Source organism: Peromyscus californicus, unplaced genomic scaffold, assembly GCF_007827085.1.
Source record: "Peromyscus californicus insignis strain IS unplaced genomic scaffold, ASM782708v3 Scaffold_23__1_contigs__length_62951481, whole genome shotgun sequence".
NCBI classification, from domain to species: domain Eukaryota; kingdom Metazoa; phylum Chordata; class Mammalia; order Rodentia; family Cricetidae; genus Peromyscus; species Peromyscus californicus.
The window spans coordinates 31888129-31915137 of NW_026294534.1; the positions used below are offsets into that span (position 1 = coordinate 31888129).

The 27009-nt window shown below is 39.1% G+C and overlaps 1 protein-coding gene across 3 annotated transcripts in view; it reads left to right on the forward strand.

Annotated features, from left to right (window-relative positions):
* Positions 1-27009, forward strand: part of Zdhhc2 (zinc finger DHHC-type palmitoyltransferase 2) — a 63671-nt gene that overhangs the window by 25222 nt on the left and 11440 nt on the right. For 2 of the 3 annotated variants that reach the window (XM_052752071.1, XM_052752072.1), the window contains exons 2-10: positions 1621-1647; positions 2899-2993; positions 10356-10476; positions 12974-13043; positions 13725-13757; positions 19285-19405; positions 21558-21690; positions 24819-24945; positions 25148-25240. In XM_052752071.1, coding sequence (XP_052608031.1) covers positions 1621-1647; positions 2899-2993; positions 10356-10476; positions 12974-13043; positions 13725-13757; positions 19285-19405; positions 21558-21690; positions 24819-24945; positions 25148-25240 — 820 coding nt within the window. The remainder of the gene's footprint in view (positions 1-1620; positions 1648-2898; positions 2994-10355; positions 10477-12973; positions 13044-13724; positions 13758-19284; positions 19406-21557; positions 21691-24818; positions 24946-25147; positions 25241-27009) is intronic. The other variant, XM_052752073.1, reaches the window with a different exon arrangement.

Below are 27009 nucleotides of genomic sequence, written 5' to 3' on the forward strand. Positions count from 1 at the left end.
GAGAAACTTGTTTCCACGTGTGTGTGCGCGCGTGCGCGCACACGCATGCGTGCATGTGTGTGTGTGTATTCGTGTGTGTGTTTATGGGTATACTTTTTGTATGTGTGGGTAGGTGTTCATTTATGTTCATTTCATTATGTGTGTGCAGGTGCATGTGCACATGTAGAGGCCAGAGGAGAACCTTTGATGTTATTCTTCATGAGCTGTCTACCTTAATGTTTCAAACTTGTCCCTGCCTCCCTGGGGCTGAATTTACAAGTGCATCCCTGGCTTTTTGTTTTGTTTTGTTTTAATGTGAATGTAGGGGATTAAACTCAAGGGCCCATGCTTCTGAAGCAAGCACTTTAATGCCTGAGCTGTCTTTGCCCATCTCCAGTAGGAGCCAGACAGGCACCATGATGTTTGGCTTGCAAACGGCTTTGTCTTACAAGCTTGCTAGCAAATTAGAAGCAAGGCAGAATGCATTTCCTCACTGGATCTCTGAAGTGGGTGGTAGATACGGTACATTTGACCTGAGAGAAACATTTAAAGGAGTGCGATCATGTTAGATATGTGAGCTCTTCTCATTTAGGTTTTTAGTTATTGCTATTTTATTTATTAGAAATGTAAATGCCACAATTCAAAGCCACACAGAAACAAATTTCAACATGCTGTGTACATGGATTTTTAAATTCTTAGAGCCATTTAGTAATGTGGCAGGCTGATCTCTAAAGCTGTGGGCTCTGCAGCTCTAGAAATACTTGGGAAAGAGGTAGGTTGGACCAGGTACCTCTAAAACTCTATCACATGACCCCAAGATTGCAGCATGTTTTAAGGCAGTGACATTTCATTCTGGAATAAGGAAAAGTTAGTAGGGGGAAAAAAAGATAAATAAGAAAAATACACCCTTCTCTTGGTACAACTGAGAAAGGTCCAAACTCCTAAAGACATTATTACTAGCCCAGGGAAATCACATGGAGAGCAAAATGAATAGACATAACAAAGAGTAAAGAAATTGTATGGATTACTATATGCATTTCCTTGTTCCAGTCTGTTTCAGATTGTCTATGGCTTGTCCTTCCCCAACCGCTATGCTCAGAGGTAGCCCCCTGAGAGATAGTGGTTCTCCCTGCCTTGTCTGGGCCCCTCAGTGATGCCTAAGGAGCCATGAGAGCCATGGGCGTGAGGCTTTCTGCTGGTAGAGTGGGAATCTTAAGTGCTGGAAGCACAGACATTTGGCTCTTTGTGGAGAATGGACTAGATGGCTGCTCATTCATAAAGACCAATAAATATCTCAGGAAACGCAATGGGCCTAGAGCACGCTGTTTTTTTTTTTATCAGAACTCTATAGTTGAAGGCCAATAAGCCAGTCTACGGAGGCCCACGAGGCTCACACTTGAGGAGCACTGCCTTGCTAGGTGAGGTGTACCACTGAAGCACGGGTGACTGCAGTTGCTCGTCCCACCTCTCTGCCCCCTGTCCACAGTGCTCACCCCTCCTCTACATAAGGCTGAGCAAATATTGAAAGGATGTTGGTTTGAAGGGAAGTCACGTGATCAACCCATTTTCCTGTCTTTTTGTCTTCAGGGCCCTCTGTTTACATGAGCTTCATATAACCTATGACCTTTTTCTTTTTTCTAGTGTCCATGGAAAACATTGGTGAACAAGGTAAAATATTGCTCTGGTTGCAGATTTAATGTCTTAAGAATAGTTCAAAAAAGCAAATTGTATCCTTTATACTTGGTTGGGATTAAAAAATTATTCCTCGACAATATGGTAATAAGATAGAGTTAATGGCATCTCATTTTTTTAATTTCCCAAGCTAAATTCTGTCACATACTTGGCAAATACTCTGTAATGGCCATAATTGTTTCGAAGATTGTTATAGCTCCAAGATACATGGATTGGAACAATCTCCTGTCTCAGCTTGAACTATTCCTTCATAACTGAGTTATCTATCTGCAGAGTTCATGAAATTCTGCCTCTATTTGTAGTAAGTTCCATATTACATAATCCAAATTGTAGATGAATTCATAGGCATAAATATCATAATTCTTTAGAAAAATTAAAAATTGCTAGTAAAAATTTAAAATATAAAACATGTCATATCCTGCTTATTTATCTGCTTAGTTTTTGTTAGGAGTGGAGGCCTGGTGTTATCTAGAAAGGAAGTCGACCACTGATCTGCACCCCCAGCCCTCAAACATTCTGAATTGGCACATTTTTCTCCAATTGTTTACTTCTTAACTATGCTAATGTGTTATTCAGACAGAATTATTATCAGTAGCATGAAATTATTATTGTAAACTCGTGTAGTACTTCAAGCCTTTAAAAGAACATACAAAGTGTGTTTATATTATCAAAAAAATACTCAGGATGCTTTTCTTAACAGTTGTCCTGTGTGCTAAATCAGGCATTAGAACCCCCACAGACAGAAATCACTTCATCCAGATGGTCCCTGTTTACATGTTGTCGTTATAATCAAGAAAGCCACCAGGGTCAACCAGAGCTAAGCAAACAGGCAAACGGCTTCTCAGATGGGAACTGATTTCTCTGCCTCTCATTAAGCAAAGTTCATAGAATCTGAAAATCTGAACATTTGGCTAATATTGGGTTTACTCTTATATAACCACCACAGTTTTACAACTTAGGAAAGATCTGATTAGCCAGTTTGCAAAAAGATAGGCCTGTGTACAGATGGGGAGGGTCTAGTCCTGGATATAGATGTAATGATACATTCAGAGATGTCAAAAAATCTCCTTGACTTCAGGTTTTTATTCAATGAGTTGCACTTATTTGAATGTGATATAAATACTATTTGATAGCTTATCATCATTATTAATTTGAATATTTTGTGAATACCATGATTTGAGTAAAATTTTGCATATTACAGTGATGATTATGTTTCTCTTGTTTCAGTTGTGAGTCTCATGGCTTATCATCTGCTTTTTGCAATGTTTGTCTGGTCATACTGGAAAACCATTTTTACATTGCCCATGAATCCTTCAAAAGAAGTAAGTCAAAGCAATAGCAGAGTTATCCTGAAGATAGCAATCTGTTATACTGACTTCTGAAAAGGAATTTCCTTCTTTTCATTAGCTGTTACAAATGATTGAATACAGTGATGTTTTTTGGATTTAAAAAAATCTGTATATGTTAATGAACACTGGAACTTTCACTAGGTACTTATTTTTGTATCTTATTCTATCAACTCTTCTAAGCATTCCTTTCTACATTGGAGTCAAGTATCCAGATGGATCAGTAAGAGATAGGTGAGAGATTGAGAGAGAGAGAGAGAGAGAGAGAGAGAGATGATAGGTAGATAGAGAGGTAGGTAGGTAGATAGATAGATGATAGACAGATAATTTGATGCAATTCCATACTAATTATTATACTAAACACATATTAGTTGTCTGTCAATCACCAGAAACAACACTAAATTGCTTAACTCATTCTCTCTGTATTCAGGAAATCTATAGCCAGTCTGTAGATACATCCAACCTTCTTATTAAATAATAAACACAGAACCAATGCAAAGAAGAAAGCCAAGAGGTCAGAGCTAAGAGCTAAAACCTTACCCTTCCTCCTGCGGTGGTCCTACCTCTCCGAACCAGAGCTACCCCTGTGTTAAAGTCTTTATATAGAGTTCCTGTCCTGCCTTCTCATTGGTTGTAAACCCAACCACATGACCGCCTCCTCACAGCCTGTCTGTATAGGCCTCCAGGTTTTCCATGATTGGTATTAAGATTAAAGGCATGTGTATCCAATAATGGCTGTATCCCTGAACACACAGAGACTTACCCAGCTCTGCCTACCAAGTGCTGGAATTACAAGCGTACGCTACCACTGCCCTGCTTTCCAATGGCTTGCTAATAGCTCTGACCCCCGGGCAACTTTATTTATTAACATACAAATAATATTTTAATACAAATAAAATATCACCATACCAGTCCACAACTTTTACACACCCAGACTCCTTCTATCTCATTGTTCTGTCACATGGTGTTTTGATTCCATAGGCCACTTCTTGGCTGAAGATGTAGCTCTAATTCCAGACATTATGAGTATGCTCCAGCCAGCAGGCTATAGACAGTAGGAAAGAGGTGCCCTTTCCCTTCAGTGACACTCTCTTCAAGTTACTGATTCCATTTCCACTTGCATTTAGATGACTTCATTATGTGTCCACATCTCACATGGAAGCCTGGGAATGTCATTGCAATTTTCAGTGGTCATGTCAGCCACTAAAGGGATGAATGGTTATTGGGGGACAGCTAGCAATCTTTGATACAGAAGGTTTTTTAAGTAGAAGCATATTGACTAAATTAAATTTGCATTTTTTGAGTATATTGCACTGTTCATTTCTGGGTATCTCGTTTGGTTAAATGATTTAAGAGCAAGGGACGGTATTTTATACCCCTTTGTATTCTTGGCATTTGTTCCAAAATGTATTTGTTGAATTTAAATAAATGTTGCTGTTCACAGCGTATTTTTAGGAGGCCAAGTTAAAAAGAAAAGACATCACTGTAGATTGTTCCCTAAAGTAATCAGTTTGAAATGAATCTGTGACCATACAGGCCAATAATCATGCTTTCAGCTGAGAAAAGGGTGTTAAAACCAAACCCCCTATATTTGCACAGAAATAAAGTACGTGTAGACTATGGCGCTTATCAGACCATCTTTTCTTTGGCTCTCCACTTCTTTCTCCTTTTCAGCGTGTTTTTTCCTTCCTCATCCAGTGCTCCCTTCTTCCCCATAATCTCTCCCACTGTGTATGTTTGAAAGAAAAAGCTGACTGCTATCAATGGAGAGAGTGATCTTATCCACTCAGGTGGCTCACCAGCTACCTCTACATTGATAACTTCCACAGCTATTCCCAGCTCTGATTTCTTCTGAGAGCTTAATATAGGTGTCTCTCTGTCAGACATTGCACTGACACTTTATATACATTACACACACACACACACACACACACACACACACACACACACACACACACACATATATCTGACACTTTATATACATTATATATATATGTATGCTTTATGTTCTTGTAATTCTTAACTCACGTAGCTTCCCTGAATGTACCATCCCAGTATTTTTCTTTCTATGATATTCTTTCCCTTTTCTCATTAAAAAATTGTAATTTGCATCTGCACCAGCAGCAATTATCTCTTGAAATTCTCAAGCAGGGAATTATCCCAGAGTTCAGTTTCTGGATCTCTCTCTCTCTCTCTCTCTCTCTCTCTCTCTCTCTCTCTCTCTCTCTCTCTCTTTAATATAACTGCATTGGCAATCCCATTTAATTTTATAATTTTATATAGTATCCCATTGGTATAACTCTCATTAATACATTAGCTTAGACCCCTCTCCTGAACTCTAGACACATCAAAAACTCTCTCTCTGACATCTGACAAAAATTTCAAATTCAGTGTATCTGAAAACATTTGGATCTCCTATTCAGTTTTCTAATCACATTGTTAAAGTGGTCCCATATCAGAAATGGCAGTTATGTCTTTCATTTTCAGGCCAAAAACTTTAGAGTCTCTTTGACTGTTCTTCCTCCTCCATCCATATACAGTCAGCAATTTAGCTTTAGGCTATATCACTTTAGCCGATGCCAACAGTGTGAGCTCATGCCCCTTCTGCTGCCACTCCGAGCCAGGGCATCATCTCTCATTTACATATTTGTAGTATCGTGTTGCGGGTTTCTCTAACTACACCATATAAAACAGCCAACCTCCTAGGACAAGCATAGAAATTAATCACAATGAATTTAAAACTTGATCAGACTTGGCTGGGTGATTGTTTTACCAAAAAAAAAAAAAAAAAAGTATTTGTGTGTGTGTATTCAGATAACTGTGTGGGGTAGATATTATTTGCTATCGTTTGTGTGTATGTGTGTGTGTGTGTGTTCATGTGTGTGTGTGCAGTTGCCCTCAGAGGCCAGAAGAGGGTGTCAGATACCCAGGAACTGGAGTTAGAGGTCCTTTCTGAGCCACTTGGCATGGGTGCTAAGAACTGAACTTGGGTCCTCTGTAAGAGCAGCAAGTGCTCTTAACCACTGAACCAGCCCTCTAGCCCAACCCATATTGCTAATTTTCATAGCAGCATAATTTTCTTGTAATATGTGATGACTGATGTAATGACACTCCAATTTTAAATTTTTAGACTAACCCCCAACCTCATATTATATATGGTACTGATATTAGCACATTTGTATGTAGAACTTTACTCACATTTTAAAATATTTCCTTAATAAAAATTCTTGAATGCAGAATTACTAGATCAAGGAAATTTCAGTTGCTTGCCAAATTGTTACCCAAAAGGACCGCAGTAATTTTCAATACTACCAGTTATATCAAACTCTTGGCGTTTCTTGTTATGAAAACTCTGTTAGCAACTTAATGGATAAACTGTTTTATGTTTTAACTTGCACATTTTAGATTCTTGTAAGGAGATGGGTGTGTGTGTGTGTGTGTGTGTGTGTGTGTGTGTGTGTGTGTGTGTGTCCTACATGAAAGACAACCAACAGAAAAGAGAATGTATTTATGTTAGTTTTCTGGTTCTTTTAAAAAAACAAATAATGATTTTCTTTTTGTGTGTATAGTTAAAATTGAACCCTACTTTAATCTGGAATGTATAGATGACCTCATATCTTGGTTCCTATTACACTTACCGGTAGGAAGAAGGCAGACATTTTGGAGAAATGATTACTTTTAGGACTATGCAGGAATAATGAAGATGAGCCAAGGGCATCATCTTCTAGTGCCAGAAAACAAGGAAGTGCTCAGACAAAATACACAGAAGAGAATGTGTCAGAGGAACACCTAGGCCAAGGAATGAAACCCCAGTGGAAAAAGGCAAATGATTTGAGCAGCAGAAGTCTCTCAGCATGAAATAAACATCTGTGAGACCACTTAATTAAACAAATAATTGAGGAAACTGATGAGCAATAGAACAGAAACACCTGTCCAAGAGAAGACTTCTAAACAATTTCTGTAAACACTTTACCTTTTAGGGGTGGAGGCATAAATCCCCACTCTTTACATATGAACAAATATTCCCTCCAAAGAGTACAGGGTAAGAAAGAGAAGTACTGAGAAAATGTACAGTAGCGACCCCTGACGAAAAGCTCCCTCAGTTTGGAGAGATGGTGCAGTGGTTAGGGGCACTTGTTCTTCAAGGGTTTAGTTTCCAGCACCCATATGACAGCTTACAACCAACCCTAACTCCAGTTCCGGGGGATATGCTGCCATTCTCTGACCTCTGAGAGCACCAGACACGCAGGTGCTACTACACATACATGCAGGAGAAGCACCCATACACATAAAATAAGTCTTAAACAAACAAACAAAAATTTTAACCCTCCCTGAACTGTGTGATTAAGGCCAGCATGATAGGTCCAGTCACGTTGCCATGACCTGCTGGCAGTGTCGGTTTTTCTCCTAAAGATCCACGACCCCCAATCTTATCAGGAGACAGAGATCAGAGAAGTTGCGATTAAATGACCCTCTACACAGCACCAGTGCTACTCAGGACTGCCATGGTAACACGAAGAAACAAGGAAAGGGAATCATAAACAATGAAGGAAAATATGAGAAACTGCCGAGGCTGAAATGAACCTGAGAGGATGTGGCCGTTGAAAATACTCTGGGATTTTCATAATCCCGTATTATGCAGATATATGGAATAGAAATACTGTAGTTAAAAAAAGATATTCCAAAGCAGAAAATCTGAATATCTATGCTGAATTTTATGCTATGTACTTTAGTGAATAATGAATCAGTATTATGTTATTAAAGTGCCTTAAATGTGCCGGTGCTACTTTAGAAACTTTAAAGTATTTTCTCAATCCATTAAGTAAATCTAAGGTATTCTTTAAAAGTAAAATAAAATTAGTCTAGCAGAAGCACACTCAGGATGTATGAAGAACTGTGGCAGCTGGAGGTTGGAGACTATATCAGGAGTTACCATTTCTGCTTTCCAAGATGCTCAGTACCTTCAGATATGCACAGATAGCGTTTTCTAATCTCTGAACTGACAGGAATTTGCATACCATAATGTTCTGGAGAGGAAGTGGTGGAAGGGAGAACCATATAGCTCAACCCTTTCACAAGGTAGAAAACTGTTTTTGACCTCTGTATTATGTAAGTACGATTTTCACTAACCTGTATTTGATTTCTTGGAACTGACTCAGGGCTGTTCTAGTTAATTTATTAATTTAAGCGTCAAACATGCGAGGGTCTTCCATGTCCAACACTCCCAGAAGATGAAAAAGACCAGGAAAGTCATAAAATGTTGATGAATTTCAATGCATATGGCAGTTTTTAGGAGTATTTGAATATATGATAAATAACCAATCCAGTGTCGATTTACAGTGCCAGGTTTTAAATCCGTTTTAGAAACGGCAATAGGAAGAGCTAGAGAGATGGCTCAGATGAGAATGCTTGCTTGTGTGTAAGTGTGAGGGCCTGATTCAGATCTGAAGCATCGCCGGGTGGCGGTGGTGCACGCCTTTAATCCCAGCACTCGGGAGGCAGAGCCAGGCGGATCTCTGTGAGTTCGAGGCCAGCCTGGGCTACAAAGTGAGTTCCAGGACAGGCACCAAAAACTACACAGAGAAACCCTGTCTCGAAAAACCAAAAAAAAAAAAAACCCAAAAAACAAAAAACAAAACAACAACAAAAAACAAACAAACAAACAAACAAACAAAAACCCAGATCTGAAGCATCTGTGTGAGAAGCCAGGCATGGCTTTTACGTTAATGGGCCTGCAGTCTTATGATTAAGTCTAGCAAAAAGTCATGCACACAAGAATATTACACTAATATAAAAGTTATTTACACTTGAAAGCTGAAGTGTTTTTTTTTTTTTAAGTTTATTTCTGGGAGGGCAAAGATTGAGGCCCAATGTTATGACCTAATTTTTATTGAATAATTTGTCATTATGTAAATGACACTTTTAAGTCACCTTAATTTTTTTTTTTTTTTTTTAGAGACAGAAATTCTCTGGGTAGCCAAGGCTAATCTTGAACTCACAATGCTCACACCTCAGTCTCTTGAGTATTAAGATTACAGGTGTACAGTGCCATGCCCAACTCCAGGTTGTGTTTATTTTTTCTTTTAAAAATATCTATTCTGGAAGCGTTTCATTAGCAACTCCTCCTAGGATATAGCTCAAAATGGTAGAGAACTTCCCTTTCATATATGATGCCCTAGGTTCAGTCCTCGGTACTGGGCAAATAAAGTATATGTGATGTACAAATTAAAAAATAATCAAATGAAAATGCCCAATCAAACATTCAGCTGATATATAGAACATGCTTAATTTTCCTATCTGTTATACACATCACAGTTCTATTTCCCTGTACTCCCCGAGAAGAAACAACTACTCTGCATTTTAATTATTCTCATCTTCCTTATAATTTTATCACATATGAGTGTGTCCTTATTGATAATATAGAGACTGCTTAGCTTCTTGATTTTGAAACTTTATGGAGAATGTGTTCTGTAAGATAATTCGTTGTTGCTGTTTTCAGCAAGAAGATGAGATATGGTACTTCATTCTTGGATCATTGCAGTTCATGGTTAAGCACCAATAGTATGTTTAAATGTATCTTGTCTTGATTTATTTACCCACTACCCTTTGATAGGCATTAGATTGAGTTCATATTTTTCCCATTTCAAAGAACAGCACTGTGGTTGATCTGGTGCATACATACCTTCTGGACCTATTTATAGGGATTCATACAGTAGCAACTTTGGGACTTTTGTATGTATATGTGATTATCTAGTAGAAGCCAAAACAAAGTTTTGTTTTTCTCAAATAAGCATGGTTAATTAGTTGAACTAAACTGTCAATATAAGCAGAAAAATGAATACTTAGATATATGAGTGCCAGAGGAGATTCTGTGTGACAATTATGCCTAAGTTCAAACTGTCTTAAATGAGAATATATATCCAATTGATTTATTTCTACTTTTGTTCCTAATAGTATCCAAATGAAAAATCCATCTGTTGAGTCATGCATTTTTACTGGGCCATCTTATCTATTATATAATTAATATTTTGACAGAATTATTCATTTTATAAACAATTTTCTACATCCTTCTCTCTTTAAGTTTAAAAGCGCTTGAGGAAATAGTTATAATGTCTATTATACCTATTATTATTATTATTATCATCACATTCTTTTTCAAGATTCATAAAGTAGTTATCTGTGAAGTTAAGAGACATGCCCAGACTGGAAACTCTATCAACCTCTCTGAATATACTATATACCATTAATATTTTATAAACACCTATGGGTATAATAGAGCAGACAAATGTGTTGTCATTCCTTTGAAAATACTGATTAAAATTTAAATTTATTCCTCAGTTCCATCTCTCTTATGCAGAGAAAGAACTGCTGGAGAGAGAGCCGAGAGGAGAGGCCCATCAGGAAGTTCTGAGGCGAGCAGCCAAAGACCTTCCCATCTATACCCGGACCATGTCCGGAGGTAAGCTCTGATCATTACAGACAGTGTGCAAATGAGATATAATGACTCTTGGAAAGCATGGTCATATTCATAAGCTGTCAAACGCTCGTGGGAAAGTGCCGTGCCGTTTTCTTGGGTTGCCATTAAATCTTTCCTGTGCAGTTCCATACAACAGAGCAGAAACATGAGTCACACTGTGGCACCGAGATCTCGGAACCGACTCTGATTCGGTTCCTCCTACTGTGTCGTGCCTTGGCGATGATGTAGGGACTTGCTGAAGTCTGTATCTGTAGTGGGGAAAACTTGCTTTTAAAGTTTTAATTATAAACCTCCCTATTTGTATATTGAAGGAAGCAATATCTACAGTGGATGGAAAGCTTAATAATTTTGCAAGTGATTTTTATGATTAAAGCAGTAATTGTGTGAATTATGTAAAACATAATTTAGGTATTGCTGTCTTTTTTTAATGTTAGATTGTATTTATTTTTCTTTCATACAATATATCCTGACCACAGCTTCTTCTCCCTCTGCTCTTCCCAGTTCCCCCCTCTCTCCTTTCCTCTAGATCCACTCCTCCACCCCCTTCTCCCCCAGAAAAGAGCAGGCCTCCCGGGGACATAACAAGATACAGTAAGACTAGGCATAAACCCTTATATCAGCTGGGCGAGGGAGCCAGTAGGAGGAAAATGTGCCCATGAGCATCAAAAGTGTCAAAGACACCCCCACTCCCACTGTCAGGAGTACCCCCAAACCGGCAGCCGTTGTATACATGCAGAGGACCTATCGCAGGCCCACGCAAACTCCGGGATTGCTGCTTCAGTCTCTGTGAGGCCCCATGAGCCCTGTTCAGTTAATTCCCCAGCTGTGCTTGCTCCATGTCCTCAACCCCTCTGGCTCCCACAATTCATCCTTCCCCTCTTTGGGGGATGCCCCGAGCTCTGAGGGGAGGGACTGATGTCGAGACCTCCAACTTGGGCACTCTCTCTGACTATTGGCTGTGGGTCTCTATCTGCTCCCATCGGTTGTTGGAGAACGCCTCTCTGATGATGACTGGACAAGGCACCAATCTATGACTGTAGCAGAACATCATTAGGAATCATTTCATCGATGTTTTTATTTTGCCAGTCGTGTTTGGTTCAATGGAAACTGTTATATAAATAACTTAAATTAATAGAAAGCCTACTTAGCTTACATTTTAAGGTAATTTAACATCTAATTAAGTCATTGCCTTCAAAAACCAACACACAGCCAGAAGGTGGTGTCACACACCTTTAATCCCTGTACTTGGGAGGCAGAGGCAGGCAAATATCTAAGTTCGAGGCTAGCCTGGTCTACAAAGTGAGTTCCAGGACAGCCAGAGCTGTTACACAGAGAAATCCTGTCTCAAAAAAACAAACAAACAAACAAACAAAAAACCCACCAACAACAAAACTACACGAACTATAGATAATTACTGCCAAGACTTAACCCAGACGTGTTTTGTGGCTTTAAACTTCTGCTTGCCCATTATGGCTCATTAGCCCATAGGTCTGTTGAGTGCTTAAAATATGGCTAGGCCATGGTGAGAATTCTTAAATATAAGATACATAAATGCTTTCAAAGATTTAGCATGCAAGAAATGTAAAATGGGGGCTGGAGAGATACCTCAGCGGTTAAGAACACTGACTGTTCTTCCAGAGGACCCAAGTTCAATTCCCAGCACCCACATGGCAGCTCACAACTGTCTGTAACTTCAGTCCTAGGGTACTAGAACACCAATGTACGTAAAATAAATAAGTTATTAAAAAATGTAAAATGCCTCATTAATATTCCTATATAATTTGCATTTGCTTTGAGCTCACATTAGAACCATATTGAATCTACATCTAATACAGTCTTTACTGTTCTGTTTGCTGCAATCTAGTGCATCCTGTGAGATTTGTGTAGAGAAATAGTATCTCAAAATCAGTTGTCCAGATCCATTGTGCTCTCTGGACTGTTGAAGAAAAGATGCCATCATTACCTGCAAGAACTAAAATCCTCTATTGGAAATACTTCCTCCCGTACTTGCTTCTAACTTTGTGAGGTCTTTCATAATCAACAGAGATGTGAGGTCTTTCCCAATTTATGGAACCAATAGAGTGTGTTTACACATGCTAGACTATGTCTTTGTGGCATATTCTCACTCAGTTATGCACAGGAATAAATTGACTCAGCTGAGGGAGACTTTCTGTTGACCAGTAGACATGAACGCACCTTCCCCTTGAGAGCCTTACCATAGCCACTGATGACAGAAAACTCTTTAGAGAGATTTTCCAAGAGGTCTTCTGTTCTTGGGAAATCTCTCCAAGGCAGCCTATCTCTAGGCAAGTGTTTTCATTTTCTGTCTTTAAACTGGGTTGAATATCTTTTTTTTTTATTATCAAATTTAAATTCAGTATACTTTTTAGAGTTTAAATCTGGAGTGATGATAAAAGCCATTTAACTGTATTTTCAGTGACTTGTTAAGTTTAAGACTAAGTGAACTCTTTGTTCCTAGCAATCCGGTATTGTGACAGATGCCAACTTATAAAACCAGACCGCTGCCATCACTGTTCCGTCTGTGATAAGTAAGGAAACCTTTTCTTCTCAAAAGATGTTCAGTATTGCGTTACCGCTTTCCACATTATCACCACAGTCCACATTCATGCTATTCAGGCTACCGTTTGAATACATGAGTGGAATTAGTCCCTGTATTAATGGCAGTGTAGCTTATGGCCACAATTAATGCTGTTTCCCCAGGTTTGTGGTAACATAACATGAACATTTTTAGCAATTCTCACGTGGCAAGTTCAACTTAGCAAGTGTTACTTCTGTGAATGTTTTCCATCTTTATAAAGATACCTTGATAGACTTCTCATACTTAGATAGTATTGTATATTTAGTATGTGACAGAAACAGAAAGACTAGTCCTAAAGATTGATAGTCAGGAGCAAATTTTATAGAGAGTTTGTGTAAATCAACTGATGTTTTCCACGTTTTAAAGAAAAGTAGTCTTGTACTAATATAGCAGTATTTTAAAAAGAAATTGATTTGTATCTTAAGGAATGTACATTTTGAAGTTTTATTCTATTACAACTAGAATCAACTACAGTATCTGTTTTAGATGAGAATGTCTACTCTTACTGGATTTTATTTTTAAATGAGTAATATTGTAATATTTTACATGTCAGAACTGCTGGAAATATTTCGTATTTTCTTTTTATAATGAACATCATAAAGTGTCATGTTTATTTTTTGGATATTTTTAGATGTATTTTGAAGATGGATCATCATTGCCCATGGTGAGTATAAACCTATATTAGAAATAAGTTTGAATCAATTATTAACAGTATAAATCGAATCACTTTTTACAAATTCTTTCATTAATCAGTTACCTTGCTTGTCCTAGAGGCGCTTCCAGGTTTAGTTTCTAGTGTTTAATTAGCTTCAAAGAGCCTTCATTTGGGAGAATTTTCATTAAGTAATTTTAAAACTAGTACATTAATACCATGAAAGTTAATTTTACATGTTTTCTCTGCACAACGAGTATTCTTTTATGCACATATATAAACACAGATGCACTAAAATACTTTCCAGAAATGTGAATATTTATACATTAATGATATATATTACATTAATTAATAATACCTCAATAGAAGTTTATAATAAGCTTTCAACAATTTATTTTAAATGAAGCTACACTGAGGGGTAGAATAGTAAACAGGCAAGTACACAGATATGTTTAACTTAGAACTCACTCCTCATATTTTTTTACTCCTAAGTCATTAATTTGAGTGACTTTATAGGGGGCTATCTGAAAGATCCACTAGTGAAGGTTGGTTTCCCTACTCTTGTTATCATTTTTCATTCTGTATACGTTAAATCATGTTAAGGTTGCCATGTGTGAATTCAAGCATCAATTATAATTATTGCACAAGCTTTACTTCTTCCAGGGATGGCACACAGGAGGGATAAGAATGCTCACACGTTTGCATTAGGCAGACTGCAGTATGCACTGGAGATGATTTTCCTAGGAGCAGGGAAGCGTAGGGAAGACTGGGGGTCTATGCTTCCTACATCTTTTACCATTGTACATCTCCCTCTTCCTCAGCAGATTTCTCCCTTGAAAGTGTTAAAGGCGGTCAACTCCCACCAGAATGGTGTCTCCTTTTAAAAAATGTTTGAATAACCCCTCTTTGTACTAATTTATACTTGCATTTATTCTTCTGTTCCCCATTCCTTTCCCACCAAACCAATATGCTCAATTACCAGTTTTCCTCATTTTCCTCCGTGTTTTCCCCAATTCTCCCAGGGCCCCCACACACAGTGTCATGTAAGTTTTCTGGTAATGAGCAGCTCCTCTGTTTGATGACATCCATCGGTCTTAAGAACCTGTGTGTGTTTCCTTGGTTCCCCATCATGGCTTTCTTTTATCTGAATAAGTTTGCTCAACTTACAACACTGTTGGTCCAGAAGTGCCAGGACATTACCACCTCTAGGCCTATCCTTTCAGCCAGAGAAAGCCTGACTAATAACTCAACTCCATTGACAGTGTTGCCGTTTTTATGGTGCTGGGCCTCAAACCCAGGACCTTGAACATGCTGGGAAAGCACTCTGCCCCACACTACATCTCCAGCTCTTATTACCTTCTTTATCTAAAACAAGCACACAAACCTACCTACCTGTACCAAAGCTATCGTCTCGGAGTCGGCTTGGAGGAGAACTCAGATGAAGCAATCTCCTGTCTATGTTTCTGTACAACCTAAACACCATTAGTGGTGATAAAATAATCAGGGCGGAGAGTTGATGCTAACTCTCTTCATTTTAATGAAAGATTGTGATAGTAAAGCATGGAGAGGTGGGGACAATCAGATTTGTTCCAGGTCAGTGCCTACCATAGCTCTCGCCATCCATTGTTAGATGCATAAACTTACAAAAATAGAAAATAATGACTTATGATTAGAGCAGTCTTCCTAAACCAGCAAATAGGGCAGATTAAGAAACTTTAACAGATAACCTATTAAACAAGTTAAAGAGAATAGCTAGAAGATATCTGGGCTTTGTTTGTTTAGTTGGTTGGGTTTTGTTTTTTTTTTTTTTGGCGGGGGAGGGGTTTCAAGACAGGATTTCTCTGTGTAGTTTTGGTGCCTGTCCTGGATCTTGCTCTGTAGACCAGGCTGGCCTTGAACTCACAGAGCTCTGCCTGGCTCTGCCTCCCGAGTGCTGGGATTAAAGGCGGGTGCCACCACTGCCCGACGAAGATGGCGGTGTTTAAGCAATAAGCTCCCACATTGTAACTTCGTTGACCTCAGAAGTTTATTGAACTGTTTCCCGCACTGACATTTCCCAGGCTGCTACCTCTGTTCCCATCACCATCTCCCCTGCAGAGATCGGCAGCCTCGTCAGTCTGGGGATGGCTGGGTGCCAAGTGCCCTGTATTCAGCAGGCGTCAATTCAATGGAGTATCCAACTTTTTTTTTTTTTAATTTTAGATGGAATGAGATGGGTAAATAGCTTAGAAGTCAGGGTGCTGACCTAGCATGTATGAGGCCCTAGGTTTAGTCTCTAGCACCAGAAAAAAAATTAAGAATTTAATTAAAAAATATGGAGAACTAGGGCTGTATCCCAGGGATAGAGTACATGCTTAGTATGTGATGAAATCTAGGTTCACACACAGTACACCCCCCCCCAAAAAAAGGACAGATAAAACGTAGTGTGGTTCTAGAGTTCAAAAGCAAAAACAATGAGTATGTTTTCTCTCATCTTTTTTACTTCTTCCCTAATCACAGAACCACTATTGATATTGTCATGGCTACTGTTTAGGTCTAAATGTATCCATGTGTACATTTGTATATGCATATGTGTGTGTGTGTGTGTGTGTGTGTGCGTGTGTGTGTGTGTGTGTGTGTGTGTGTGTGTGTGTGTGTGTGTATTCTATCTCTTTAAAAAAACAAAACTATAAATAGCTACAAAATCGATAGACTGGATGTGTTTCATTTCTTCATTCACTATATTATGGAACTGTTTTCATGTCAGTATATCAAAATCTTTTACAGTTGTGTGAATATAATTTGTTAAAGGATTTTAGGATATTACCAGATTATTTAGATGCCTTTTTATACAGGCTTTGAATATGGTTGTGAACTTTAGAGTATGTATTGACTCTGAGCATTTGAAACATTAGATGAACAATGCCTGTCTGTTTTATTCTTAGTGATTTGCAGGTCTGGCTGGGCATTTAAAATTACCTAGTAGGGCCTGGCAGTGGTGGTGAATGCAGAGGCAGGTGGATCTCTGTGAGTTCCAGGCCAACCTGGTCTACAGAGTGAGTTCCAGGACAGGCTCCAAAGCTACACAGAGAAACCCTGTCTTGAAAAACCAAACCAAACAAACAAACAAATAAATAAATAAATAAAATCACCTAGTAGGTTTTAGGAGGTCAGCCTCACCCTTGTCATTTTAACTAAATGAGAGCTTCTGTATTGTTTATTTTTTTTGGATTTTTCTATTGGAGGAATGATTTTACTTTTAGCATAAACTTTTAATCTTATTTATAATACTTTCATATGCTTATCCAATAACTTCCTCAAATAAAGCAAAAAATTTTAGCGTCAATGTATTGAATTCCCAATGTGTTTTAAAGACCATACATTAAAAAAAAGTTATCTTTATATACTGATGACAGAAAAAACTAGAAATCATTTGTCCTGAGGCTCAGCAAGGTTGAAGAGTGGACTCAAAGTCACACAGCTGGTTTTCTTTGGGGACCTGAAAATCTACTTGCTTTCCAATATATTGTATTCTTTCTAGTTTAGATTCAGAAAGCAGTTTCTGTGAAATAGCCCACAGCAAATACTTTACACCAAATTAAAATGATGTAACCCAAAATGTGTTGTTTCTGGGTAAAATTCATTGCTGTCCTTTCTGGAGGATACTTGGGTGAAGCTTGATACTTGCCAAACTGAGTCTACATTAAGCAGTTACAATGTCTAACCTAGGCAGTTACAATGTCTAACCTAAGCAGTTACAATGTCTAACCAACAGCTGTTGTGAAAAGAGTACATTGTTATTATTCAAGATAAATGCTCTTTCTCTATTTCCAGAATTTTCTATGGACATATAACAAATGGTGAAATATTTGGTTTTGACTCCACATTCTGTATTCTTGTTTTTTGCATGGCAAATTGCATAGCAATCGTAAGCATGAGTTTCAGTAAGCTAAATCAGTTTTTTAAAAACCCTGTTCAAAATCATCCTCTTTCTATAAAAATGTTCTTCATCACTTAATAAAAACAAAAACAAACAAACAAAAAAAAAACACTTCTTTTTTGCAGTCCTACAGAAAGAGGAACAATGGGTGCTAGTCACTGTAACTCAGGTCACAAGTTTACGCCCTTGTTTACACCCACCCTGCCCTGTGTCTCCCAGCATCCCACCTCTATTTATCCACTCCACCTCTTGAAAACAATACAAGTAAGCAAAGGCAATATCCTGCACTCTTTGGACAGAGATCACATTAGAGGAAGCCTGTCCAGGCCTGTTTCCAATATTCTTTCTTGCCATGATTCCATTCCGGTGCCATAAAAAACAGTCTCAGAGATCTGTGTGCCGTCTCACGGGGCCCTCTAAAGCTGCAGACATCACCGTTCACAAGTAGCATGCAATTTAGCTTATTTATGAATTGCTTCTCTGTGGACAAGACCTTGAAGTTCAAAATTACTAAATCTCCTGTTGGTCCCTTTACATTGTCCTTTCTTTGAGGTACAGAATGTAAACATCGTTTATGAGAGTATAGATTTTTTTTTTTAAGCAAGAAAGGATAAATGTTTGTTTTTTTACCACGGTCACCGGGTTGAGGAGAAGGAGATGAAGAAGGAGAGGGGCTTAAGAGGGAAGAGGAACAGGAAGGAGAGGAAGCAGTAGGTTGACACTATGCCGCAGAGTTGTCGCCCTGCTAACTACCAGTTAACTCCGTCACCTCTATGGGCCAGTTTAGCCACGGAGGCCGTAAACATCTGCAGGAGATCGTGGAGTCATGCCCTTGTCTTATGGAACATGGGAAATCAGAGAAAATGCCTACAGAAAGAAATGTACTCAGTTTTGTGTTGCCAATATTTATTGTTGTGAGTCCACTCTCCCCTACCCGTCATATAATGATTTTAGAACAGGAACTTAGGGATTTATGAATTTTCATATTTGGAATCATAGAATATAGAGCTGGATTTCAGAAATTACTGAGCACTTATAAAGAAGATGGAATTCTAATAGGCAGTAGCCTATTCTGACCCCCCCAGAGTCGTATAATTATCTAATGTCAAGTGGGCATTACACTCTGTCTAGCTGGCTCCCACTCCTCCTTTTCAGAATTCTCCCACTGAATACACCTTGATAATTTGGTTGCCTCCATGATGGCGTGCGATGAGGAGTATTGAAGGGACTTCATCCAATTTGCGAAAACCTGAAAGACTAACTTACTTAATCACAGTAGGAAATAGAATCAAGAGATAACTTAGTGAATTCTCCAAATCTGCTTGACTTTGTTGAGTTTGTTACAAACTCTCTGCCCTTAGGTGTGTGTTTATTTATGTAATTCATCATATATGAGGTGTAGTGCCATGAACTGTGATTGATTAAAGCAATATTAAATATCATATTGAGTATCTGAGCACAAAAATTTCTTTTAAATGTGTTAGGAAATGTAATGCTCATTATAAATAAAATGCTAATGAATTGTTAATGAACATAAACCAAAAACTATGCTATGTTTAAACATATTTATCCCTACACTGAAGCTGCAACTCATTAGGACTCTTTTTGTTTTATTGGCAGGGTGAACAATTGCGTTGGATTTTCAAATTACAAATTTTTCCTCCTTTTCTTGGCGTATTCTCTGCTGTACTGCCTTTTTATTGCTGCTACAGATTTACAGTATTTTATCAGATTTTGGACAGTAAGTCATTACGTTAGTGCCTTTTCTGTATAGAAATATTCAGCAGTGAGTTATTGCAGGACCTGACTTTCTAGGGTTAGTCTATGAACCGTCAGCCCTCATCATTGGCGGTCTGTGTTTATGCATTCGCCTTTTCCAGATTGATTTGTAACTTCCCAACCAATGTTCTCAGAGCTTTTTCAGTAGGTTCTAGACACATACAGATGTGTGCAGTGCACATGCATGTCCAAAGTTAAGGTAAACAAGGCATCGCCCTGCCCTGTCCATCTCAGGGTCCCATAAACAAGTATGTTCTCCTGTGGTCTGTTTGCCTCTGGGGTTTGTGGATGGTTTTTTGTTTGTTTGTTTATTTGTTTTGTTTTTACCTTTTGTTGATTTTGCAATATAAAATGATCTTTAAACGTCCTGATGAAGTGCTGTCTATTGTTTCTAAATGAGACTGATGTGTCTCGTGGAGAAAATACATGCTTCATCCAGGCATCAATTACAGAACAAATTCTGTTGTTCAGAATTTCCATATTAATAAGTCAATACAATATATTAAATAAGGGTCATTCAGGCAAAACCCCACATCAGATAAGGTTGTGGTCAGTAGATGCCTAAGACATCATGAGAAGAGAAAACCGACCCCATGTTTCCTCTAGATCCAGTACTCATGGATCCATTGTTCAAGGCTATTTTGTGGAGCGTAACTACAGTGAATAATCAGAATCAACTAGATAAGCAGATTTTTTCCTCAGTATTTAAAATTTGAAGTGTTTACTCCTCCTGTGTTGGTTGTCTTTAAAACTGTTATATCTGCAATATCCTGAATTTTTATTACAAATTCCATTAATAAGCTTTAGGTAGTTCTTTTTTTTTTTTTTTTTTTTTTTTTTTACTATTTATATATAAGCAAGGCAAAACAAAACTATGAAGTATGTAAACTATCCAGAAACATTCCTGGTGAACATGAGATGATGGTTTAAAAAAAAGCATTTTACTCCTTGCCAGAATTGCTTTCTTGTTGAATTTTATTTTATTTTCATTAAATTATCTTTCATTGTGGCAAGAATTTCTGAATTGCTAGGTAATTTATATGCGATTTAAACAAAATTTAATACTAACAAGTTACTGAATGCTTGCTGTGTGCTAGTCCACTGCTAAGAAATAGCAAAACACTGGTGAGTTCCTAGCATTCAAAGACACTTCCACTTCCCGTTGGTGACCGGTCCCTAATGAGTGTCTTCCAGACTGTAATCTCACTGCCCTCCATTCCTCTGGGTGGTTTTCATTCCAGACCTCAAAAACATCTGAACAGGAAAGACCAAACATTTCTTTTGTTCAGACTTTACTCTCAAAAGCTGCCAGTGAAGGTCTTGTCTTTTATATCAATGGCAAGTACTGTCAGGAAGTGAAACACTGTGGTCATGTTGGAATGGGAGACCCCTGGCTTCTCTAGTGCTCCACGGAATGCCAGACCCGCCTTTATCCCCAAGCCAGCCCGTCTCTCTTGGATGTGCAGACAGTGAGGGGCAAACAGGTGTTGTAGTGCTGGCTACTTTAAACCTCAGGGTATTACAATATTGATTTCAGACAGGTGTTACTAATGTTGATCATTTCTGTGATGCTACTAACAGCCCGAAGCATTATTGTAGGGGCATATCTCCTGCATTCTTTTAGTCGATGCTGTTGTTGAGAGTAGTCAGTCGAAAGATCGGTGAGCAGAGGAACTAACCTAACTAACTGGCCTTAATTTTTCTGGCATTATAATTAAAGTCATTTAAACATTTGTAAATATGAGGCATGCTAATAACATATTCGGGCAGTCAATGTAAAACTCCATTTTACAGTTTCTCTTCTCTTGTTTCCTGCTGGTATAGTTTATGCTGCCATATTTGTTTGTTTGTTTTGTTTGTTTCTAGGATTTGATTTGGTTATGCAAGGCAAAAATAAATATTCCAACTTTAATCTTTTTCATATACCGGGAAGCATTTAATTTAATATGAAGTAGATATTTACTTTTCTCCTTCTTAAATTTTCCCATGAAACTATGAGTCATTTTCCATTTCTAAATTATTTAAAGAAGATAGTCATGCTAACTGATAGATACATGGCGGGGATATTCCCTCCTTCCTCTGACAAACGCTTTGTTTTCTGCCTTCCCTTGTAGAATGGTCTGCCGGATACTCAAGCCAAGTTCCATATTATGTTCTTATTCTTTGCTGCAGCCATGTTCTCGGTCAGCTTGTCTTCTCTGTTTGGTTATCATTGTTGGCTAGTCAGCAAAAATAAATCTACATTGGGTGAGTATCCCATTATTATAGCGAACTGAGCTTTAAATACACACACAGTCATTCCCTAAAAGTTGCTGTATGAGTAAATTTCATCAACCTGTCTTGAAGTAGTTAAAAAAAAATCTTCCTTATTCCCCATATGTTTTGTAATGTCGTGCAGACACGTGTCCACTCTTTGCGTATATTAATTAGGGGTGCATGGTGTGCAAAGCAGTATTCATGCCGAGGGGAGAGCAAAGAAAAGCAATCTTTGGGGGGGGGGGGCACAAAGGCAAAATTCAAACATAAAAGTAATTATAAAATCAGAATACTTTGAAGAACAGAAACAGGTCATGAAGTATGACAGGAGGGCTGGAGATGGTGGAAGGGAAGCCATTTTTAAATGAGCCGTCAGGGATAGTCTCACCACACTAAGAAATAGTCAGTCTGAAAAGTTAACCACAGGAAGAGCCAGAACATTGTAGGCACAGAACAGAGTCTGTTAAAAAAACTCTACAGGCCAGGCCACGGTGGCACACGCCTTTAATCCCAGGGCTCAGGAGGCAGAGCCAGGCGGATCACTGTGAGTTCGAGGCCAGCCTGGTCTACAGATCGAGATCCAGGACAGGCACCAAAACTGTACAGAGAAACCCTGTCTCGAAAACAAAAACAAAAACAAACAAACAAAAAACAGAATGAGGAGGAGAAGGAGGGAAGAGGGAAGAAGAAGAGGAGGAGGAGGAGGAGGAGAAGTAGTAGTAGTAGTAGTAGTGATGGGTTGTGTGGGTTGTGTTAATTGTTAAACAGAATCTAGAATTGCCTGAGAGATGGCCCTCTGAACATGCCTATAGGGAGGTGAGGTAGGCGGATGATTATCTTAGCTCCCTTAATTGAGGTGGGGCGGTCCTCCTACTGTGGGTGACAGCATTCTCTGGCTGGGATCCTGAACTGTATGCATGGAGAAAGGGACTGAAAAGCAGCATGCATGCATTATTTATTCCTGCCGGTGTGACTTCCTGCCATGACGGTCTGCGGCCTGGAACTGTGAGCCAAATAAACGCTTTCTCCCTTAAGTAGCTTTCATCAAACTGTTGTCTCACAGCACCAGGAAAAGAGACTAAGACGTAAGGGATGTAGCAGGGCTCAGAGGGAAAGGTACAACTGCAGATGTCCATATTAAAGAGAAAGAAGTGTTTCAGCCAGTAACTGTATAGTGGGATGAGCCAGAAAAAAAAAAAAAAAAAAAAAAAAAAAAAAAAAAAAAAAACAGAGGAGAAAAAACCCAAAGCAAGCAGAGGGAAAGACGTAATTAATATGGGAGACCACAGAAAGGAAGTTATAGGAAAATAAATGAAACCCATAACTGTTATTTTTAGTATAATGAATTTGACAAGGCTTAGACGAGGAGAAAAGGTAAGAGTTATTACCAAAATTAGAGGCGAAAGTAGCATTATGACCGACTTCACAGAAGTGAAGGGTTTTGAGAGGACTGTGGGAAATGCTGCCCATTGGCACAATGGGTGACCTAGGTGTGATGGGAAATGACCAGAAACAAAGCACCAGCCTGAGTGAGAAATAGCCAGGCTACATCGGGAAGCCATTGTCTAATAAAGATGCTTTTTGGCTGTTTTTTTTGTTTTTTTTTTTTGGGGGGGGGGTTCCTTAAAGCTGAACATCCAGGAACAGCAAAAGCTAAAGCTCTCGTAACTTCTCGTTTCCTTTGGTATCTGACCCTGCCAGTTAGACTTTGTCTCCAAAACAATGGACGAAATTTCTATACCTCTAAACGTGTTCCTGTCCTAAAATGAGGATTTTAGAATTTGCAAGGTTACCCAAGAGGAAAGCGTGGCATTGTGAAAAGAGCCCTGATGCCTTTCAGGAGTTCCACGTCTGTATTCATTGGTTATGTGACCGTGGGCAATTCTGATGTCTCTTTGGGCCACAGCTTTGATACACGGAATGGGCATAAGTGGATATGGCTGTTTGGGGATTAGATTTTTGTTTGGGCAAGCTGGTTATAGAGTATATTTTTGGGTCAGCTGGAAAATTATGATGAGATAAAAATTTCAATGATGTTAAAAATGAGTTTATTGACTGACTTAAAGAGGTTATCGGGGATATGCAAAATGTACTCACATTTTGTTTTAAAATATGTAGGTTTCAATACTTCAATACTATTCAGTCCATCCACCTATTTTTATTTTAATTTAATTTTATTTTTTGCCAGATCTAGAAGGTCGCCTGGTTGAATAGCTCAATGGTTAAAAAAAACAACAACAATAACAACAGTAGCTCAGTGGTTAAAAAAAAAAAACAAAAAACACTTACCACAAAGCCTGACAATCTGAGTTCAATCCCTGCTGTGGGATGGTCTGTATGTCAAATGTGTTGCTGATTGGTCAATGAATAAATCACTGATTGGTCAGTGGCCAGGCAGGAAGTATAGGCGGGACTAACAGAGAGGAGAATTGAGAGAACAGGAAGCTGGGTGGGGGAGACACTTCCAGCCGCCATCAGGACAAGGAAGATGTAAAGTACCGGTAAGCCACAAGCCACGTGGTAAGGTATAAATTAATAGCAATGGATTAATTTAAGCTGTAAGAACAGTTAGCAAGAAGCCTGCCATGGTCATACAGTTTGTAAGCAATATAAGTCTCTGTGTTTACTTGGTCGGGTTTGATCAGTTGTGGGACTGGCAGGTGGCAGAGATTTATCCTGACTGTGGGCCAGGCAGGAAAACTCTAGCTACAAATCCCCGCCTCCCACATACAGGTGGAGCAGGAGCACCCTCTCCACGAAGTTGTCCTCTGACCCCCGCATGCACACATGGCCTGTGTGCTCCCAGGACTCCCACATACATATACACACACACTAATGATAAATAAAACAAAGATCTGGAAGGGGTCAATTTTAATTTATTGCCTCGTTTGTATTTTCTAATTTTCTCTAGTGCACATGTGCTCTTATAATAGTGAAAAATTAAAATAGACCCACTCATTTCTTAATATTTTAAACCAAAATAGACGACCTGCATTTCAGAGCTATGGATAGGTCCCTGGGTACTCCATGGAGGTTATAGTCACTTCACTTGTTCCAGTATTAGGGGTCACTAGTATATACATTCTGTTCTCATGGTACTGCCTCTCTGTTTCTTTTAGAGGCATTCAGAAACCCAGTATTTAGACATGGAACAGATAAGAATGGATTCAGCCTGGGTTTCAGTAAAAACATGCGGCAAGTTTTTGGTGATGAGAAGAAGTACTGGCTGCTACCAGTATTTTCAAGGTACTTTTTTTCTGAAAGCTTTTTATCTGAACTAAGAAAAGTAAGCAAACACAGGACACTCCGGGTTAAACCTGTTCTTTTTCTGCACAGAGCTTTCTAGAGTATTATCAAGCAGTTCACTGTTGAGCGTGGAAAGCCATTAACACACTGACCCACATCCTCTGCCTGTTTTCTCACTGTTTTGTTTTTTTTTTAATTACAGTCAAGGTGATGGCTGCTCCTTTCCAACTTGCCTTGTTAACCAGGATCCTGAACAACCGTCCACTCCTGCGGGACTAAATTCAACAGCTAAAAAGTAATGCTACATTTTTTTTCTGTTTTATTTGCAAGTGATTTCATTTTTCTGTTGTATTCTTTGGTTATATGTTCCTTTGAGGAGAAGACGTTGAAGATGTAGGAACATTGACTACCATGGTTTCCACCTGCGGTGACGGAGGGAGCCAGTGGCATAGTAGAGGGGATGCATAGTTTCAATTACGTTCCTGACAGTGGGAGTAAGAAAACAGGTGTGCTGGAGAGATGGCTCAGCAGTTAAGCCCTGGCTGCTCTTCCAGAGGTCCTGTCAATTCCCAGTACCCACATGGAGACTCACAACCATCTATAATGGCCATCCTGTGGGATCCAGTGCCCTCTGCTGGCGGGCAGATGTACATGCAGCCATAACACCCATATACATAAAATACATAATAAATTTCTTAAAAAAAGAAAACAGGTATTACTCCTCTAAACATCTTAGTTGAATGAAATAGATAATCGTTTTCGGTTGAGAGCCTAACCTTTAATGGCTGAGCCATCACTCCAGCCCAAAATATATTTATGATGTTTGAAAGGTAGTACAAAAATAATAATGTAAGTCAAAAGTAGTTCCCTTCTGCTCCAGAGAGAAGTCAAGGTAGGATTCTTGTATCACCCTCTGTGTTTTTCCTCCGTGGTAATGTTTTAAAAGTTAAAGAAAAATTCTCCCAATTGGGCCTTTGGAGATCAAAAGGACCTCTAGGCATCCATTTGATATGGAAGGAAACAGCTGTGTACAGTAAGGTCTCTAAGTCCTACTCCAGTCAGTGTGTGTGCGTGGGGAGGTGGATGTGTGTGCGTGTGTATGTCCGTGTGTGTGTATGTCCGTGTGTGTGTATGTCCGTGTGTGTGTGTGTGTGTGTGTGTGTGTGTGTGTGTGTGTGTGTGTGTATGTGTGTGTGTGTTATGTATTTTTCCAAAAGAAAGGAAAAGGTGCTTTGTGGAGAGCCGATGGCGCCGGCGTCTGGCTTCTGCCTTCCCGATGGCAGGTGCTCCTTATTTGGCTAAGGCTAGGATCTGGCTTGCTTCCGCACACCTGGACCTAATCTGGCTTGCTTGTGTATGTCTGACCCTATCGGCATTGTCCACGTGGCACTACGGGGTTGATTGCCCAGTGGCTATAAAGGGCGTGGGTGGGCTTTCCCCGAGAGGAGGAGATCGGAGGAGGAGAAGAAGAAGATGGCTTTCCCCGGGGTCAGAAGATTGTCTCAAGGTTCCTGAATAAACTGCTTGGAGAAGAGCCTGGTGTTGCGTCTTCCTTGCTGTTCGAGGCGGACGCGACAGTGCTTGAAAATTCACTGTGTGCAGACTTTTGCTCCAGCTTTAAGTTTGTTTGGATTCTAGGTCTATCAGGGACTTGGGGATAGCAACATAAAGATTGAAGTTTAATTCTGGCTTTCTACTCCCTGGGGGAAGGGGAACGTACAAAACCATTTAAGTTGCTACCTGAGACTTTTCTTGTTTTAAAAAGTAACATGGCTATATCCCCTTCTTTTTTAGAAAGATGAACATGCCTGACTGTGACATTTTAAAGAGCTTTATTTGCTTCACCTTTATTTGCACAGTGTTCTGTCAGAATGTATGTGTGTGCAGCGCATGCTTGCCTGGTACCACAAAATACCCACAGGCAGCCAGATCTCCTGGAAGTGGAGTTACAGCAGCTGTGAGTCACCTTGTGTGTGCTGGCAACTGGACACAGGTCCACTGCAAAAGCAAAAAGCGCTCTAACCTGCTGAGCCATCTCTTCAGCTCCCGATGTGAGAATTTCCA